At 41.5% G+C, this 20,527-nt stretch overlaps 1 protein-coding gene across 2 annotated transcripts in view; it reads right to left on the bottom strand.

Annotated features, from left to right (window-relative positions):
* The window catches only part of tshz2 (teashirt zinc finger homeobox 2), a 110,176-nt gene that overhangs the window by 44,896 nt on the left and 44,753 nt on the right, over window positions 1-20,527 (bottom strand). The window contains exon 4 of one of the 2 annotated variants that reach the window (XM_030424106.1): window positions 2,997-3,166. In XM_030424106.1, coding sequence (XP_030279966.1) covers window positions 2,997-3,003 — 7 coding nt within the window. In that variant the 5' untranslated portion in view covers window positions 3,004-3,166. Of the gene's footprint in view, window positions 665-2,996; window positions 3,167-20,527 lie in introns of those variants that run through there. The other variant, XM_030424105.1, reaches the window with a different exon arrangement.

The raw sequence follows: 20,527 nt of genomic DNA on the forward strand, positions 1-20,527 counted from the left end.
CATCCGTGTTCGTCCATCAGTGCCACATATGTTGATCGACGCGTGTCAGTCAGTCAGTCAGTCAGTCCCGCCGGCAGCTTCTCTCTCTTTTTTTTCTTCCTTCCTTCCCCCGCTGGATAATATGCGGGAGGTGGAATGCGCGTAAAAAAAAGAAGAAGAAGAAAGAAGAAAAAAAAAGAAGCCCGTTTGGTAATGGTACAGTATATTACGCACGGTGCAGCCGAGGGGGAGAGGCGATGCCAGCAGACATCGATCCATAGAACAAACTGAACATTAAAAACTCCTCCCTCCTCGCCTGGACTTGATGATGGCAGCGAGACATTTGTTACACTAGATAACCATGAGTTTATTAAAGGAACAGAGGCCAGGGAAAAGAGAGAGAGAGAGAGAGAGGAGGGGGGGGAGCTCAGGCTGTGTGCTGCCGGGCTGCTGCTGCCGCCGCCGCCGCCTCCGATCACTCCTCTGCTCGGCGTCTTTTTCATGCAGCCTTTTTTTTTTTCCTCCTTCTTCTTCTTCTTCTTCTCGCTTTTCAGATCCCTTTTCCCCCTACAGCTTCCGCTTTGCTTTGCTCTGCTCTGCTCGAATGAAACACAAAGTTTTAGCGAGATTTTTTCCCAGCAAAGATATATGAATGAACACCCGAGCGCCGAGTTTAACCGCTCCGGCGTGACTGAATAATGCGCTTGTTCGTGTGTTTTCATTGAAAAGTGCCTCTCTGAACGTGTTGGTTTAAAAAAAAAAAAACAGCAACCAAACAACAGAAAACAGATCGTATCTGATCATCGATCTTGACGCTGAGCTGCTTCCAGGAGTGTCTCATTGCAGAACAAAAGGTACACAGTCATCCACATGTTTCACACCGGGGAGGCCGGATAGGCAACACACATGCTTAATAAAGTTATTAAAGTTTTGTCACATTTGACTTTAAACTGGCTGCGGGCATCATGTTAAGGGTGTAATCTGATTACATTTGTGTAACTTTTCAGTTCTGTTTAGGTCACAAAGGCTTGTTTACTGCATTTTAAACACCTGGATTTGAATAAATGATCATAATAAAAGATAATATGAGGCCACCTGACACCTCAGGAAGATATTTATGTCCTTCTTATCATCACATCAAGTCACTACTGTGGCTTTACATGTGACAATTACTGATTACTGTACTCCCTCCTCTGATTAGGCATCAATACAACTGCGAACATTAAGTATTCAATCTGTTACTTGCAGTTTTCTCTGGGAAAATGATGAAGATGGCACTTTTCTTAAACTCAACATGATGATTCAAGATTCAACAAGCATCTCCCCTGAGCTGCGTTGTGCAGAATTTAAGATACAAGCAGTGAGAATGAAATAAAATAAAGTCAAGTACTGACTGAGGAAGATAGGAAAGATGTTTCCTTCAGTGCATTTTTCACAACACAGGATTAAAACCAGTCAGCGCGTATTTACGCATTCAGTAATCTGTAGATTAGGAGATTTAGCATGTTGACCAGGTGCAAAGTGACGCATGTGGTGCAAATTTTGAGTTCTGCGTTGTCAGTGTTGCTCGTTTTTCCTCACCAACAGTCCGAAAACATAAAGTAGATGAGTTTACTATTGAAAAAACAAAGAAAGGCGCCAAATCACGACAGAAATGGATCTGAGACTAAGGGATAGTTTATCAAATATCCTGAAAAAACATTATAATTGATCAATTATCGTAATATTTGCAGATTATTTTGTCTGTTTATTCACCAATCAACTCATTATTTCAGGCTGTGACGTGGCATGACCAATCAGGCCTCCCCTGGTCTCTCTCGGTTGACTATACGAGCCTGCGGACGATTAGTTTAATGCCGCTGGACTGTGGATTTCTTTTTGAAGGACTCGGGTCAGATTTTCGTTCAAAGGACGTGACTTTACGCTCGTTCTCGAGTGCCTCGTCTCAGCGCCTCTCTCCGCTACGCTAACAGAGAGCAACGGTAGCTAATGTTAGTATCAGGGAAATCCTCTAGCATACAGTCCTGAGTATTCTGGAGCATATACAAATATATTTATATTTTATTGTACATGCACGGTGAGTCTTTGTATTGTAGGACTCCGATGAAGACGACGGCGTTGAAACATTCGTCTTTTAAAGCGGTTGAAGCGCGTTAAACTTCTCCCCTCTATCAGCAGCTCACATGTCTGCGAACACAAACTAAGGACCGGTTCCCCTTTCACTCTGTATCCGCAGGTATTACCATCTACCCGTCTCAGCGTAAAGTACTTTTTACTACACTACAGTTATGTGTACAGAAAAGGACTCAGAGCTGAAATCCTGGCGCAATAAAATACTCTCAAAGGTTGAGATTCCTATAACATTTTGTAATTTTTCACACTTCTGTAAAATCAAAACCCTGCAATTTGCCTTTTAATTGAATATCTTTTACACTCCAACCTCTAACTTTTGTCATTATCCCGTGCAGAAAAGGGCCTCCCTTTCTCTTTAAAAGCCGCTCATGACCTAATCAAATATGAAGTTGAAGTGATGGATGACTTCATTTCAGAGAGACAACACCCCTTAGAGATCCAGGCTCGCCCCGGATTACAAATGGCTTCCTGATAATATTCCATCACCCTATTTTGTGTCTGTCACTCATTTCGCCAATGATACCAGAGACCTCCCGTGAACTCCACCTGAACCTGCGCGATCAATCACGGCTCAGATCGAGCCTGAGCCGTACCTGTCTGACAGCTCCTAACACCCCGTGTGTACACAAAGCATGCGTGCGTGGTGACAGGCGCTACACCAGCGCCCACCACCACCTCACCTTATCTCTCCAGGAATGGCCTCGCTCCGCTGCCGCCACCACCGCCACCTCCACCTCCACCACCCTCCCCCCCCTCCTCCCTCCTCCTACTGTATCCCGGCGTCACCTGCATCGCCACACTTACTTTCCCACACGGAACTGCTTCTGCAAAAACTTTCTGATCGGCGCTCGTGTTTCGAAACTTTTTTTTTTTTCTTCACTCACCGTCCATGCATCAGTGTCAGCGGCGGATCCACATGCAGATGGTGAAATTTGTCATCCCTTAAGTCTTGATGAGCTTTTCCTTCTTCACATGGCTGCAGCTCTCATACCTGGCTGCCTGAGGATTTTCCGGGATACAACTTCAACAGATTTCTTTTAAGCGTGATCCTCCACTGTAACAAAATGCGACAAACATATGTCTTGTTAGTGCTTTTTTTTTTTTTAGAGACACCTGTGGCTGTCTTTGCAGTAAATATGCAGCTCAGGAGAAGGTAAACAACAAAACTTAATTAATGTCTGTGAACTCTGACCCGTGCTCATAAACCTGAAGTGGAACTGAAATCGTATATTTGATTAAAAAAAAAAGAAAAAAGAAGAGTGAACTTCCCGGGTACGCAAGCAAGACGTTTCCTGCAACGTGAAGTCAGATAAGCATTTCTTTTATCTCAGATTTCATCAAGAACCGGGGCTGCTTCTCTGACAAAGAACGGGAAGCACAGTTTGTACATTCGTGGAATGTTTGTTTGAGCTTTAACACCCATGTAAGCTCGATTTCCAGTCAGCTCGGAAACAGAAAATCTGCCCACATTCTTTGGAACTCACCCGTGGCACTTCTGGAGTGTCGACTAAATCAGCCTTTTATTTATCAACAACAAAGTGTCTTTTGACGGCAGCTGGAGTTTGTGACCTCTCATCAGAGCTTTGGGCTTTGAGAGAGTTTGAGTCATCTCCACAGTCCCTTTTTTTTCTGGACCGTCCGGAGGTGGAGAGACACTGTTTGTGGAGTGGAGATTCAGGTCAACCTTTAACGCTATGTGTCACATACAGGCGGTGGGATAAAAGTACAGGGCAGATACAGCAGACGGTTAACAAGGAGTTTCAGATTGTGTAATGTTGGCGTCTGGGACTAAATGAATCACGGCTGCTGATATAAGCCTGCGGGCTTAGTACCATTTAACATGATTTATTGTATTTTTGTCGCGTAAGATCAAGTAACATTACAAAGTCTTATGGCAGATCACCAAATAACCTTTGAAAACCAGTATGACAGCTTATTTACATTACTCATCCTCACCAGTGACACCCTCTCGTCTCACTCTTGATTTTAAGATTCACTGACTAAAGTTTCTGTTCATCTCATCCAGAAGCTTCATATTAAGGCTCTTTTAATCAGTGAGTGTTAATAAGTAAAAAGGCCATTAAATGTCCTCATAGGATGCTTTTTTAACACTTATAGGATGATTTGCATATTATCATAGCATCATAAACATGTTTATTGTTATAATATTACATGTATAAGGACTAATAAGGAACATGTTAACAGTTCATAGAGTGCTTAAGTGCTACATGAGTAAAAACCTTATGAGTTTGTTTTAATTGATAATTGTTTATTACTATTAAAAGCATTACTGGAGCCTGAAAGCCTTTAGATCCAGTTGCTGCATAGTTAACTGCAGATACATTCATAATTAAGTATGGATTCACATTAATAAAGCAATTAAAAAAGGTTTAACAACAACATAATAGGTCATTTGTTCACCATCAATATGTTTGTTTATGCTATTAGAAATGATTATAGGCTACTCATAAGGTTAACATTCTTAGCTGGTCCAAGTTTATTATAAGTGCTTATAACTGTCTTATAATCTGACAATAGAACATGTAAATTATGCAATTATAAGCACTTAACAGTCCTATTAACCTATTAACTAACCTATTAACTTAACAACTAACACACCGAAATGGTCAGTTTTTATGATCTACAATGAATTTCGAGATCAGGCAGCAGAAAGGGAATACAACCTTTTTGGGTATTTCAAATCTGAATTCTTAAAATAAATGAGCCCTTTACTGTCCATCAGAACTGACTAGCAACAGAAAATATAATTCTATTTAGACAGTTACACTACAGCTGCTCCAATCATCTGCTGTTTTATCTTTTCTGTTTGGGTTCTCGCTCATTGATTTCATACGGAAACTATAAAAACCAACCTTACACTACCTGCCCTGCACCAAATGGTTAATCTCTGCTGAACTGCAGCTAAAGAGCCTTTATGAGATGGTGGAGACCAAAACAGAGCTCAAAGGAGAGTGAATACTTAACTTACTTCAGTCATACGGCCAATAACACGACTCAGAATTAAGTCTAATGTTTCTGCTGGATATTTAATTGTTGTAACTGTTCGCTAACACCATAGTCAGAACATCTTTATAAGGTGTTAACATGCAGGCCTATATGTTGTATTTACAGCTTGCTGCGCTGCCGCCAAACGGCCAAACAAACAATTAGTGCAGGTCAAAGAAGCTGTGTGATATATGCAAAATGCAGCTTGTATCAACTTGTTGCAACACATTTTGAAGCAGAGCTGAAGGTAAAGGTAAAGTGAAATGAAAGGGAATGTTTAAAGTATCAGCTGTTCAATAATGGTAATTGGCCAGGAAACATATTTTTGATGACAAATATGCACTCGGAAACAGACGACAACAGATTCCTTCCAGGTTCCTTCAGATTTCTTCCTCACAGATTTGTTTCCTTATGAAAGTAATGGCCTTCAGACAGAGTGAACTCCCTCTGGTTTGAGCCAGCGCAGTGAGAAGGGAGACAATACTGCAATTAAGCTGTTTTATTTCATTTTTCTCATCTCTGACATTTATGTCTGTCTTCTCCTTCTCTCTAACATTTCAAACGTATCTAATTGGTTGGATCTGAGCTCACACAGTTCAAGTATTTAAAACTGTCTTCTAGAAAATCCTGGTGAATGTGAAGTGTGTGGGGGGTTTTTTTTTTCCCCCTCACCGTTTCTTTGCAAGAAATTTTGCAATCCCCAAAAAACAACTTCACGGCCTGGTCGCTCATGTTGAGCGCTTTTTAGTTTGGTAAACACGACCTCTCCAAAAGATTTATCGTCCAAATAATGTGCAAATAACAGCTCTGCACATAGCTCTGCCATACAAACATTACTGTTTAGTGGCAAATCTTTACAAAGCATTTATAACTTTCCCTGAGCAGGCAACATCTGACACAACAGCGACGTCCAGGAGCAAATTCAAACCAAACACAAATGATAAGATTTACAAGCTCTCTGTGAATGTTGAACATAACAAAAATGGTTTTTGAGAATGCAGACTGGTCAATTATACATCTGAACAAAATCTGGACTCAACTTGAGACTGTTTCTAATATCGTAACACTTCATTCAAATGATGTGGTTGAGCAGTTTAGTTACACTGTCCTTCGACAAAAGGAGTCTAATTATAATGCTGCAGTGATGATAAAAGGAAGGCGGTCTAGGAAATCCAAACCTGTCTTTAATCCAGAGATGAAATTTCATGTACAATAGACGGCCTGTGATTGAAGTCTGGTCTCATACTTTTCAAAGCGGAACAACAACATATGCATACAGTCAAAAGCAGCTGCTTGATTTTTCGAGATGTAACTCATGTGATGCTTGTGAGAACTTACCAAAGCTATAAAACAAAGAGCTATTACTAATTCAGCGGATGTCTGAAAAAATTAAAGTATTCAGTTGCGTGATTGACAAGCGGTTAAAAATAAAAAATGTTCCCAGAAAAGGACTATGGCGCAGCAACATAGCGACGCAAGCTTAAAATGAACACGTTTGGAGGACGGGGGAATAAAAATATCACATGAAACGGGACGGTTTTAAATCTGTGATCACGCAAACATCATTTAACACATCTTGAAATCATGCCTCGGTAGACTTTTTTGAAGAGAAGTTTGCCAGAAACGGCAAAAAAAAAAAAAACAGAAGAACGAGATAAGATGCGCGTTTTTTTTTCTAAAGGCATGTTTGCCATGTAGCAATTCATTCGACAACACAAAAGAAGAAAAAGGGTATTCATGGTTAGACACACAATGGCGTGTGGTCCCATCCTGTGTGAGGAGAACACAGTTTAGTTGAAAGTAGGTGAGGCTGAACACGCTTGTTGTTGTTGTTGTTGTTGAAAGCGCGGTTAGAGGAGCTTTGTGGGACTCGGCGTGTTTGTCCTCGGGGCTGAATGTAACAGATGACAGAGATCATTGGAGCCTTTTTTTTTTTCCACATCAGTCAGAACTTACTCCTTTTCACAATTTTACAGTGTACTATAGAGACACAGACACCATTGTGATATTGTTGCACTGCTTGTACCTAATGCTGCTGCTTGACTATACCGGGTACTTGTCGCTCTCCTCTTGACAGGCGTTAATATGTCCCGCTTCTAATATCCCATTACGTCGGTGACTTTTTGATCCAGTGCAGCCTTCAGCTTTGTGTGGACAAAATGTAGGCGCTAAAAAACATAAAGCCTAAAGTTGGCATGTGTAGTATCTGTGCATGAAGTTTGACTAGGGCTGGGTATCACCAGGTACCTCGCGATACGATACTATCACGATATTTTGCCCACGATAACGATAATATCACGATACAGCGATTCTGCGATTATCAATATATTGCAAGAAATTTCATTCACGATACATCACGATATCTGTGTCACTGAAGAAATTCAGAATTTATTGACTGTACTGAATCCATTTCAGGAATTACAAAACATTGTCAATCAATTTCACATGAATGACAGCCAAGTAAACAGAGAGTATATTGCAGTGTCTCTTCTTAACACACACACTGACTACAACTATCATTAAATATCTATATGTGTGGGTTTCAGAGCTAGTTAAACCATTTTTAAAATTTTATTTGGTTGTATACCTATGTTTGAATAAAGATAAAGCTGTCCTCCGAAGACACCTTTTTTACATTTTTAAATATCGATATTTGGCTCCAGTGTATTGATAACGTACCTCAAGAGGAAATATCGCGATATATCGTAGTATCGATATTTTGGCACACCCCTAAGTTTGACCACTGCAACACTCGCAACTCTGATCAGTGGCCTTGAGCTCTACCTATCCTCACCCCTCTAGCGCCAGTTTTGCATGTGAAGGCGTTAGATTTTCAAAATAAAGCAAGCCGACAAACATTTCACTCATCGTGACGTGTGTATAATTTCTGGACTCTGTCAGATGGTTTGCGGTTTGACACAAAAATGACTCGCTCAGGCTGCGTCGCGTTGGAATAAAGTTCAGCCGCGTCACCGCAAGACTGTAATGTTATTTATGTTTAAGCCAACTTAATTATGCAACATAACTTAAACACAGTTCCGCGGTGACACTTTGACAACGTTGTCCAGGGTTTCCCCCCAGATAATTGGCAAGTGGAGATGGTAAACGTAATAATTTACGTTGGCAGACGTGCTCTATTTCAGGCGAGGTGGGAAATTAATAGTTAAAATATCTTGGATGCTGCCTACATGTACTGTATACTTGTATATTCACAATACTTGTTTACTAGTTGACCAGTAATAAAACATGAGGAATATAACAATCTTGCCGTTTCTGATGGCTTAGATATTACAGCAAAACACAATAACACTTTAATTATGAAGCAATAATAATGCTCTTGTCCTTGTCAAAACCCTTTCGTGTGCTGCCATGAACATCCTCCCCAGCGGTGAGGTTAAAGTCGTCATATTATCTCAGGTGGAATGGCACGATGACCCAGATGTAACCTGAACTCATATCTGCAGGAAATGGGTCTGAAGCTGCTGCGGCTGTCAGTCATTCACCAGAGTCACGACGGTATATGGGGCATAACGTGAGAGGTGTATTGTTTCTTTAACCCAATAACACCCATGCAAACAATCGCTCTAACATCGCTGCTTGACCTATTTCCTCTCATGTAATATATCGTTAAAGCAGCCTTGTGAAATGGCTTAATTATTCATGCTTGATTTCAAAATGAAGAGCTTTGAGAACATGGCTCCACAGGAGGATTGACACACGCAACGGTGCTCTTACAAGCACACACACTGAGGCACACTGGGGCCTGGCTTAGTCAAAAAAAAAAAAAAGAAAAAAGAAAAGCCTCACACACCCTTGACTGACTTCATCCACTGTGTTGTGCACAGAGCATTAAAGCAAGAGTGAAGATAAATGCCCTGTCAGCGCCTTTAATGATTTATTTCAAACATTTCACTCGATCCAATAAGGTTACAATCTATGGCAGGTAATTGTTTATACAGGAATAGATGGCATTTTGTTTGTTTTATTGAGCATTGAGCAGAGTGAACACACTAACCTCAGAAATGGATGCTCTGTCAGAAATATCAATTTGCTCTTTTAGAAAACACATTCTGCACCCGCAATTCTCATCACACATATTAACATACAGTTCAGCATTTCGACTTCCTCGTGTAAGGCACCGCGCCGCCTCTGAAGTTCCTTTAATCTCCTTTTGAAGGATGTGAGGCCTGTCTGTCCATATGGACGAGCGTGCGCGGGGTGACCGATCCGCCACGCACTATTTTTGCCTCCCTGCCGTGCGTGTGCTGCAGTTAAGTAAGGCATCAGAGCAGCCTGTCACTTGTCCCTTGGTATTGCTTTAGTCTGCGTCGACAGTGTGTCCACCCTGGGTTTGTCAGTGTCTATTCAGACCTGACCTGTCTTGTTCAGCGCATGGCAGAGGATGCTGATGGACATTTCCAGTTCTCCTTCTCGGTGTCCATCACTCGGCGCAGGATGCATCCCTGACGCATCTTAGTTTGAGCTCCCGAAATTTGTTGACAGTTGCAGAGGGTGGTCTGCAGTTCTGCCACCCTCAATTACGGGAGATGTGATCTGATTCTGACTTGAGGGATGTAGGTTGCCTGCTGTGCATAAATGCTCAATTGTGGTCGATCGATATCTTGCTAATAGGTTTTGAAAATTGAAAACAATGCAAATAGAAAAGATGCGTGAACCCCGCTGAGGGATTTTGAAACACAAACCCAAAGGGCTAAGTGAAGGTGGGGTGAGTGACGTCATTTATTTATTTATTTCCAGTCCTTGTGGATTAGGATTCATTCATCCCCTTTCATGTCTGTTGCTTTGCTGCCAGTCAATCTCGTGTTTGTTCTCTTAATTTCCCGCAACCTCGCTGATGAAAAAGAAGGAGTATTTAATTAGCAACCCCTCTGTTATGTTGAAACAGTTAGCGCATTTTTATAGGACCAGGAACGGAGCTCAAGTCTGTTTCTAATGGAGATGGAGGCAATCAGATAACCAACATTGCCACCCGTGCTCTCTTTTACTCTTCTTGAAGAGGACAACTTCGGCTTTTAATAAACATGTAATAAGAAGGAAAACAGCTGGTAGCTGCATCACAGATGGTGCCGTTCTTGGCATCTCCAAGGAAGGGACCACACATACAGATGGCTCATTATTCCAGCATTTGGTTATGCATATTGCACAAAATTTTATTCCAATGCTTAACAACCAGTATAAGCAATACAGGTGTTACTATTTTTCACGAGGCTCCCGCTGCAAAGTAAGCAGTCGCGATCTTGTTTTTGGTCACATCTTTTTGATGCGGATCACTCACACATGCCTCCCGAATCTTCCTCTCCCCATCAATATTTCAGTGCTGTCTCTGTTTGTGAGGAGTGCCGCGTTAATCTGCACTCAGGTGTGATTCATGGCTAAACAGCTGTCAGTCTTTCGCCCCGACTGCGGCTCTGTTTTTTCAAAGAGCACCTTTGTGTCATTAAGGTAACAACCCGAAAATACCTCAGCGGGTCGTTGATTAAGAGGGAGGGAGGGATATTGATCACCGAGCAACGGCAAAACAAGTCAGCAGAGCCTGCCGAGAGCAAGGCCAAACACATCAGCTCGACAACCTTGACCTCTGCGATATCCCGGAGACTTCGCCGTTTCATCTCGACTTACAGACTCCTACTGTAGGCTGATTATCTGCATATTTCTGAACTTGCGTGCGTCCTCTGTGTATTATTTATGTCTGTTCAAACAGAAAATGTCACTGGTAAAAAAAATAATAATAATTTGAATGAAAACAAGGCAATGGATTCGGTCCCATGAGGGAAATGTGTTCTTCGTTGAGTCTTTTTTTAGGTTGACTGTTTTAAATTACAGATGCTCTCTAATTGGCTACGGTCAAATAAAGCCCGCCTAATGAGGCATTGCATTCATTTGCTTATTTCCTTTCAAGTCGCTTCCCTTTGTATCTCAGAGCAAAAGTCTGCTCTTGTGCTCACTGCCGTTCCAGAGTATTCTTAGTCAAAGGACTATTATGCCTCCGACGAACATGTAAATATATATTTGTTTCTGCCGCCAGACGAGCTGAAACTGTGAATTCACTCATTAGCCGGGTAAACAGGAGCAATAATAAACCCTGAACTTGAACTCGCACGCTGAGCTACCTGCTCCGCGCTATTTTTGATGACCACTCGCCAGGTTTAAAGCAGGAGAGAGAGCCACCTCTGCCTACATCTCACTCGCCGCATCTCCATTATATGATGAACTTAGCGCGGACTTCTCCTTTAATGCGATGATTAAGTGTGCTAATCACAAGTGAGAGCGAGACGTAGACACTTTTGTCCGTCCGCCTGCGCGCGTGTGTGTGCGTGTGTGTGTCCTGAAACATCCCAGGGATTTTCTTTCAGACCTCCTCACACTTGACACTCCATGTATGCTGGAGCTGTCCTGTCCAATTTATAACAGGAGTCAATGTGACCTTTATCCTGGCAATGACTATAATGTACTTTAGCACATGTCATTCTCGGGTCAGGATCATCCCCTGTGTCATATGTTTTGTCTTGCATGTTTTACAGTCACCAGGGACGTACCGCTGCGCCTTTGTGCTGCAGCCAATTCAACTTTAAAGGGAACTTAGACAGGTGAGAGCTCCGGAAAAGCACGTATCATTACCATAGAGACAGTTTTCCAGAAAGCCTATTTAATACAGCGCGCAATTATTTCTGCATTATTATATTTCCAGGGATATTTATAGCCTGCATAATTTAATCAGACATAATAATTACGCAGAAATAACTATTTTGAACCCGGGGTTTATTAATAATAGCTGTGCTTTTCTACGCAAAGTCTGCAACAAATGGAGAAAAAACAAAGGAGGCCAAAGGATTTAGAGTGCTTAAAAGCATAGGTAGGGCTGCACAAAATAACTGTCACATGTTTTTGGCTCTAATTTCCCCCCTCATACTCATCTTATTGCTCATCAGCTAAGTTGTCAGGTCTGCTACATCCCTTTGATGGCATCACTGACAATTAGCAAGACGATGCCACACAAAACCATCTGGACAGGCACATCTCGCGTTGCTGAGGGAGACAGTTTCTGGTGTGACAAAAATAAATCTCAAGGTCAGTCACTGTCACTTTTTAAAAGTATCAGATTCCTTCAGAGGTAGATTTATGGGATTGGATTTATTTTGAGAAGGTTTACTGGCTGATGACGGGGTGTCTCGGAGACTGTTAAGTGGAGATGAGGAATTAAAGCAGTGAAGTATACAACCCTGTCTCTGCTTAATGTTTCTATTGTTTTATATATTACAGTACTTCATTGTCAGGGTGCAGACGAACAACTGGATTTATTTAAATGGTAGTAAATATGGGAAATATTTTTTATAGATAGATAGATAGATAGATAGATAGATAGATAGATAGATAGATAGATAGATAGATAGATAGATAGATGGACCTGGGACATCATCATTCTAGTACGCGCAGAAAAAAAACGATCAATTATCAAGAGGGGCGGGAAATTGATTTTTGCCCGCCCCATACGCAGCAAATGTTCCACATAAATATATGATGCTTTGACAAACCTCTTTGTATTAAACGTGAAGGGCCTTGGCAATGAAAGTCAGACTAAATATAACTCTGTTAAGGCCCCGACCGCACCAGCGAGCGAGACAGAAAATTCTGTGGTTAAAATCTTCACTGGAACGACCGCAGCGAAGTAAATGTTTTGGTCAATGTGGACACATGAATTTGTAGTAACCTTTGAAGGAACAGAGGCCCAAAACGAAGGAAGCTGTCTTTGTTATGTCGCTCTGTCCACTTTTAATTCAAACTGCTGGAGGACAAACTGCTCCACACAACAGACAGGGTTTACATACAGTTATGAGAAAGGAGTCGACGTTATGAATGCATATTTTGAATAAACTGTGGAAATTCATTGCCTTGTTAGCAACCAAGCAAACAAGATAGCTAACTGTTGCGTTCTAACCCTAACAACTGAAGTAACTTTGTGAAATTTGAAACAGTGAGTTAAAAAACAAACTATATGGCTCCATACAGTGTAATCAAAGAGATCCCAAGCTGATTTGAAAAGACATTATTTAGTCCTTTGACGCATGGTCAGGCTTGCACACCCACTTCAGACAGGGTGGATGCTAACGCCTATAGCTTAGCAGCTACATTGAAGAGTTTGGCTTTAAAGGGGTTGGAACTTATGTGCTTTCAAACCAATCTAAGATCTAAACTACTGGAGGCTTAGATCACTTTGGAAAAGCTGTATGGGGGCCATTTCATAATTTCTTTTTAAGCTGTTGTTTGATTTTAAAAACAAGTCTCCATCTACTTCAGTTGTTGAGGAGAATAATGTAACACCGTTTCGCTGTGAAATGTTTTGTTGACTACAGAACCTCACCTGATTTTCAATAGACAGGAAGGTGAGTAGGTAACTACTGAATGTTCCTTTTTGGGTTGAACTAATCCTTTACCGGTCAGTTAGCTTGCTTGTTAGCTTGTGATGTAACACTCTGCAATTAGTACTAAGCTATTAGCGAGTACTTACATCCCTGTTTTTTGATATCTTTAAAAATAAATCACATTTAATTCTGACATCTCATTAGTTTTTGATCATGTTAAACTCTTTTGTTCCTTTTGTGTGTTTCTAAGTGTCATTTATTGTTTAAGTATTTTGCTAAATCCTTATCTATATATCAGTAAAGCACTGTTTCAGGGGATGTTCGCTGTGTGAGCCTGTGGCGTCACGTCTGTTTTATATCTATTACCTGGTTTTATGCTGTTGTATCTTTGCTCAAATAAACAAAACCAAAGCTAAACAATCCCGAGAACAAAATACCAGGAGGGAGTAAACAGTCCTGAGCAGAGAAAACAGAAGGAGGCTCAGAGAACCGCTGTGGCGCTAGCATGCTCCTGGCCTGCTAGTGTGCTCGCCGTTAACTTGGCAGCTAGCGCCACAACAAGCCCTGCAGCAAATCCCCCCCCCACGTCACCGAGCTTCTAGCACCACCTACATCCAGATGAATTTAATTGTGCATCTCAGAGCAGTCATAACTGTGGTTTATATCTTTTTCCAACACAACAATTGAAGGTATTCTATGGACGCCGGAGGATTAAACGTTAGCTATAATCATTCCGTATTCATTTTGAACTGCTTTGTTTTCGCCGACAGGTTTTGGATCAAGGTTGCTGGGGCAAATGGGTCATTAAACAGAAAACTAGAACATACTGTCATTGTTTTGAAGAGCGTGTTCGATGCGAGCCCTGCTCTCGCCACAGTAACTCATCCGCAGCTCTTCCATTGTGTGGTCCCATGATGCTTCTCTGCTTGTGTGTCCATACATCATGTTTGTGCGTGCCGTACTAAAGCAGATCCCCTACAGAATAGGCTCCGGAGTGTCATCTACACAGAGTTATCCCTCACCACTGGCTGACCGTGGCATTATTCCGATGGGGACTGTTTGACTAATAAGCATTTTCGCTTCACAAGTGCTGGCTCTAGTCAATGCTGCTGCTCTGGATATACATAGTGTATAGAGGACACCTTGAATTGGAAAAAAAGAAAGGTGGCCAACACTATTAAAAGCACCCACTGGTCCGGAAAACACACTGTGATTTCATTACAAAAATCATATAATGGTCGTAAACACAATAACAAAGTTGCACTTTCGCTTGGAGAATTTGCAGCGTATGTAGAACAGAAGCAGCCCTCTCTCCAGATCATTTTCTTCTGTTTTTTTTTTTGTTTTTTTTTTTGACAAGTTACACTCGAATGCGCAGAATATATCCTTTGGTTTGATTTCAATCTTACAAAACTGTTGCAGAGGTGAACAAATACTTTACCGAGCCAAAAAGAGGAGAGCAGTCTCATAAAGATGTGAAATAAACGCAGCGTTGTTCTTGACTTTAAACGCACTGTGTCGGAAAAAGGAAAAAGGCTGAACACGCCGTCCACACATCAGTGGGTCAGCTGAGAGTCGGTGATCCAGCTACACTCTGCGGTGATTCATCTCTCCTTGAGTGGGCTGTTTTACAGTAAAATAAGGCGTTAACGTTGAGAAAAAGAAGCTTTTTTTTTTAAAAAAAAGTGTTACATAAATGTAGCGGAGCAAAAATAGCACATTTTGCTCTGGGATATCCTCAAGTGAAGTACATGTATTTTAAACCTTGAGTGGTTTCTTCTTTTCTGAGGTTAAATTATGTTGCAGCAACCATGAAGTGGCTGCAGCACACATTAAAACTGGTGCTGTATGGTGTCTGAGACATATCAGTGTAAAACTGAGAAATATCCGCAATAAAATTCATGTGCATTCTGCCTGTGGTTGACCCTTTACGGTTTGAGCTGAGGGTGAGAAAGAAAGCAGCAAAAAATAACTCATTGACCCTCTCTGCGCTGGTAGACGCTGCATATTTCGACAACCGCCCGCTAAAACTATTTTGGCTCCATGATGCTACCTGAGTGTTTTCCTCCCACACGCAGTTAAAAAATGCACATAGCAAAATGACCTCCTTCTTTGTGCTCGGTTTGTGGAAGTGAGCATTGGCAGAGTCACTTGCAAATTTGTTTCCTATCTATATTAATATTTATCTCTCTGCTGTAAATAATATTTGCCTCAGCCACCCAAACATATTCACAGCGCTCTGAGAAATTCAGTTCTGATGAGCGAATCTTAGCCGTGGATTCTGAAGTTTTTTGTGCTGCCCGCGTGCCGCACTGTGAGCCCCCGGCCCGGGTCCGAGCCCGCTGTTACTCTGTAAGGTGTTGCGATCCCCTCAGCAGACCACCCTGACAACCTCTTCCTCTGTTGTTCGCCTTCCCTGCAGTAAAAAAAGAAAGAAAAAAAGGAGCCTCGCAGCAGAGGGATTCAGTCCGTGGAGGTTTCCACCATCAGATGGTGTATAACGTCTGGCAGTCTCTCACGGTAGGGCTTTGGTAGAAGTTCAGCACACATGAGACACCATCATTTGAAAAACATCTGTCACTCTGACAAATAATAAGTGCACAGGGCCTCCAGGGAAAAGGGAAGTGCGAGCTCCATATTTTATTTCTTTCTGTACAACACTGCGACTGACTGCTGTTTTTGTGTGTGGTGAACTGTACTTTATGTCTAATGCGATGCATGCTCACACTGACAATTGACATTTTAAGGGCATTACCCTTGACAAGGCGACCTGGACAAATGAAAGGAAAAGGCAGAATGATTTATCAGGGGGACTGGCGAAATATTTTGATTTACATTTTTTCCGCGCCGTTTCAAATGAATCTCCGAGACGTCTCACCACACCCCTGCTCCGGGCTGTGTGAGCTGTCTGCAGAACAGCCTGATGACCTGAGATCAGGTAGGGCTATATCTCCCCAGGGCGCTTGCAAAGCCAAGACAACGCCGCACTGCTCTCCTTTTCTAATTCTGCCAGTTCCTCCTGGCTTAATTGAGAATTTGAACAAACAAATTAATCATTGCAGCCCATAAAAATGACAGGATTCATGCAGTAGCATTCTTCATTCTCTCTAATTTGTTGTGTGTTGTCGTCCCCCCGCCCCTCTTCCCGTGCCTTTTCTCAAACCCCCACAGTATTTTTTGTGCTGAATCTGCTGGTTTACCCCCTTATGAAAATTACAAATACTTGTCAAGGTTAACGAGTTAATATTCTCATTCAATATTTATTTTATGGGCGAAAGAAAGCGTCTCCCTTCAGCGCGTCCTCTTCCAGAGCGAGGATGGGTTTGTTAATCAAAATGACAAGGACAGTGTCCTTTTGATAATCCCCTGAATCATCGAGAATAAAAAATGAACTTTATTAATCAGCGGCCCCTGATTAATTGTTATGAAGTGTTGCTCATCCATTTCCCCTGCATTTCCGTAATTTTCACAGAAGCCTAACAATCTCCCCAATGATTTGAAGCCTTTTGAGCTGGCGTTGCATTCAGCAGCATAGCAATAAATAGCTGGGCAGCACACTCTTCTTCCTGGGTGAGCTTCTACACAGCAGACTTGTACAAATACGCAATGTTTATTCTCCCTCTCTGCTTACCGCATGACTTTTTTTTTTTTTTCTTCTTTATATAACATCTCGGGGTTGGTTTTTTTTCCCGCCTCTGAGTTTGCATTTTCAAAATAGCATTGTTCAAAAAACATCAATACTGACACTAACATCAGTTTAGTAGCAGCCATCAGTCTTGCCTTTATGTTTGTGTCCCGCATCAATACTGCAGTTTCTGCCCACTTAATCCTTGACTGCGAGGCGAGAACGCGTTTCTTCTTAAAGGTGGACACAGCTGCACAGTTCAGCAATGTTACCAGTGAAAACTACATATAAAATCAAACATGAATGAGTTTCACGTTGCACACTATCTACACACTAGCGAGCCAGACACAGACGACCTCCACACAGTGAAACATGATCCCCAAATCTTGTTTTGCACTTAAAGACACATGACAATTAATAGTGCATACATCCATGATGTCTATGATTAATATATGACATTGAATGTCGTTTGCACGTCGGATGGTGCGAGGTCGGGATTCTGATGTAATTTACATGAGTGTGCGAGACGTGTGGCACTCATTTGCTCTGAAGTGATGCCCATGAAACAGAATATACAAACGTTGGGAAAGTTTCATATCAGAAGGGTGTCTCTCTCTCTCCCTTTCTTTCTTATTCCTCAAGGCGTATTATTACAGAGGGGGGCCAGATGAAGAGAGAATATTTCATGCTATGCCCATTCATCAGCAGCCATCCATTTTACTTTATTTACGTTAGAAGTTATTATTTTTACGCCCAGCCCCATATTTAAAAGTCCAGTGTAAGGAAATTATACATTTAACGAGTGCTCGCTGTGAATTTCAGCCCCTCCAACAGATTTAAGGGGGTTGGGTGGCTCACATGCAATTAATTGTGGAGGTGTTTTATCCATCAGAATGAATAATTTAAAGGGAATGTTAATAGGTATCCCAGTCCTGGCCAAAGGAACGGAGACAAAGTGTTGTTGAAAGACGTTTCATTACTTCCCCTCTGATGCTGCTCTTCATTTGTTCTCATGTGTCTTTTTTTTTCTTTTTGGGGTCAGCCTCGTCGAAATAAAAAGTGGCAAAAAAGCAATAATAACGACAATGATAATAAAACAATAACACAATAATAATGAAAGGAATGTATGTATATATGTGTATATAAAAAAAGGAAAATGGAAGATGTTGGTTTAAAATTAACACCACATAGCCATTTTAGCTTGATTCATTTCAAAACTGTATAATGGCTCAGTGTCAGAATTAAAATCATTGCAGAACAAAGCCTGTAGTTTAACTTTCCCCATAAATAAAACCAAGTCTGGTTTCACAGCACATGGGAACCAAAGTAAATCTGAGCGAGAGGTTCCCCTACAGAGTCACCTTTGAAAAAATCAGCTTTGTGCAACATAAATTGTCCTCGGGAGGGGCGTTAAAGCCACAATCCCTCATTTTTTTTTTTGCAAGTATGTTCACATAAATTACCGCGGACTTTGAGTTATGGATTAAATATTTAAATAATCATCTTGTTTTCCTGACGCTTTCCCCCCCAAACACTGATGCAAACAAACCTTTGACAACATCACGAAAACATTAACAGTGTTTGAAAAGACATACATTGTTACTTATAGATTACAATTTTGGGTCTCGCAGCGTGGAAAAAGTACATTATATGCATTCTTGAGCTGAAAAAGTTTTGTGAATACTAACAAATTTATCACAGAACTTGGCCTGAATTACCATTCGCTCTTTTAACACTTAAAAAAACTCACAGCTCCCACTTGAAGGAAGCATTAAATTGATTATGTCTGAGACTTGATCTCAGTACAGCTTTGACTGATTCCTCCTGTGTGTGTGCATGTGCGTGTGTGTGTGTGTGTGTGTGAGAGAGTGTCTGTTCTGGTGGGAAACAATGTGAACTTCACCGGCTCCCCCACGCAACACGGGGATGACATCAGAAAGAAGTCGTCTCTGTCAGATGCAATAAAGGGACGTCCACATGTGCATAGTCCCCCATCCTTCACACTTTGTGTACAGCCAACCCTCAACATAAATTAGCTATGGTGACTACTCTCCTTTCAACGGCCATCCAAGACAAGGACGTTTGGAGAGAGAGAGAGAAAAAAAAGAAAAGGCGCACTGAGGGTGTGTTTTGAGCCAGGTCCCCCCCCCTTCAAAAAAAAATCTAAAAACGTAAATTCAGACGAGATGTTGCAAAATTTATTTTCCTACGCTATCCTTTTCCCCTCGGTAACACCGTTAATTTTTCACAAAAGGATTCACAAATACATGAGTCCTTTTGTACGGTCTCCTCAGATGGAGATCTATGGCATTGTGAACAAAAGACACTCCTTCAATGACAAGTGCCAAGTACATCAGCCAGTCCCTCTTTTCAAGTAATTCCAACCCTGGCTATTCAGGGTTTGCCCTGTGGCGAGACCGAGCACTTCGTTCTCCAGAAATAGCCATAGCTCATCTTTCACAAGGACTCAGGTCGTCTTATCACGGGAGAGAGAGAGAGAGAGGTTCATTTGAATTTCTGTCTCTTTAATATGCCTGGCAATCATGATGCCCGCTTAATATTGAAGTTTGGGGAGCGCTTGGTGTTGCTCTCCCCCCTCCGGGCTCCGTGGCAGGCACAAAGAACTTGTAACTTGCCATCAAATATCTTATCGCACGACTTTATCTGCCAGCGGTGGACAACAGTCGCACCTCAGCAGCTCTGCTGGAGAGAAATCCTCAATCTAAATGTGTTTATTCTTTTCCCACTCCTGATAGCATTCAACGGGGTTTGCCTGTACAAACAAACATGCTGTTGAATGGATACGCTCAAATGCTGAATGCTAAAAGCTTAATAATTGTATAACACTTAAAACAAAGACTCGGTTTGCTCTGCTGGCTTTGTATTTATTTGCTGCCCACTGCACCTCATGAAATCTGAGTTTCCTTTTGTTCCCCGTTCACAGCAGAAAAAAAAAAAAAAAAAGCAAAATTGGCTTACCACATCTAATTAACACCCAAACACACCTTGACAACTTTTGCATGACACTCACTCCGCTAAAATCTTTTGAGAATAACACAAAAAAAAGAAAAGAAATCCACACTTCAGCTGAAAAGAGAGGCGTTTTTCTTGATAAATTTAAGATAAAAGACGTGGCAGTCATTTTCTCCCATGACATATTTGTTCTTTAACAACAAATCAATGGCTGTGAAAGCTTGGCACCTGAATACAGAACAATGGGGAGATGAAGCGAAGATTGTCTTCATTAGGCACATTAATATTCATAGAAAGTAGAAAATCTGACACCACGGAGGACTTGGTAACCTTTTCTCATATTAGATTTTTTTTTTTCAACTTCTTAACACAATTAAAGTCCAGCAATGACTTAATTAATGCGGCTTTCTGTCAGGCGCTTTAAAGAACT

Source organism: Sparus aurata, chromosome 7, assembly GCF_900880675.1.
Source record: "Sparus aurata chromosome 7, fSpaAur1.1, whole genome shotgun sequence".
Lineage (NCBI taxonomy): Eukaryota > Metazoa > Chordata > Actinopteri > Spariformes > Sparidae > Sparus > Sparus aurata.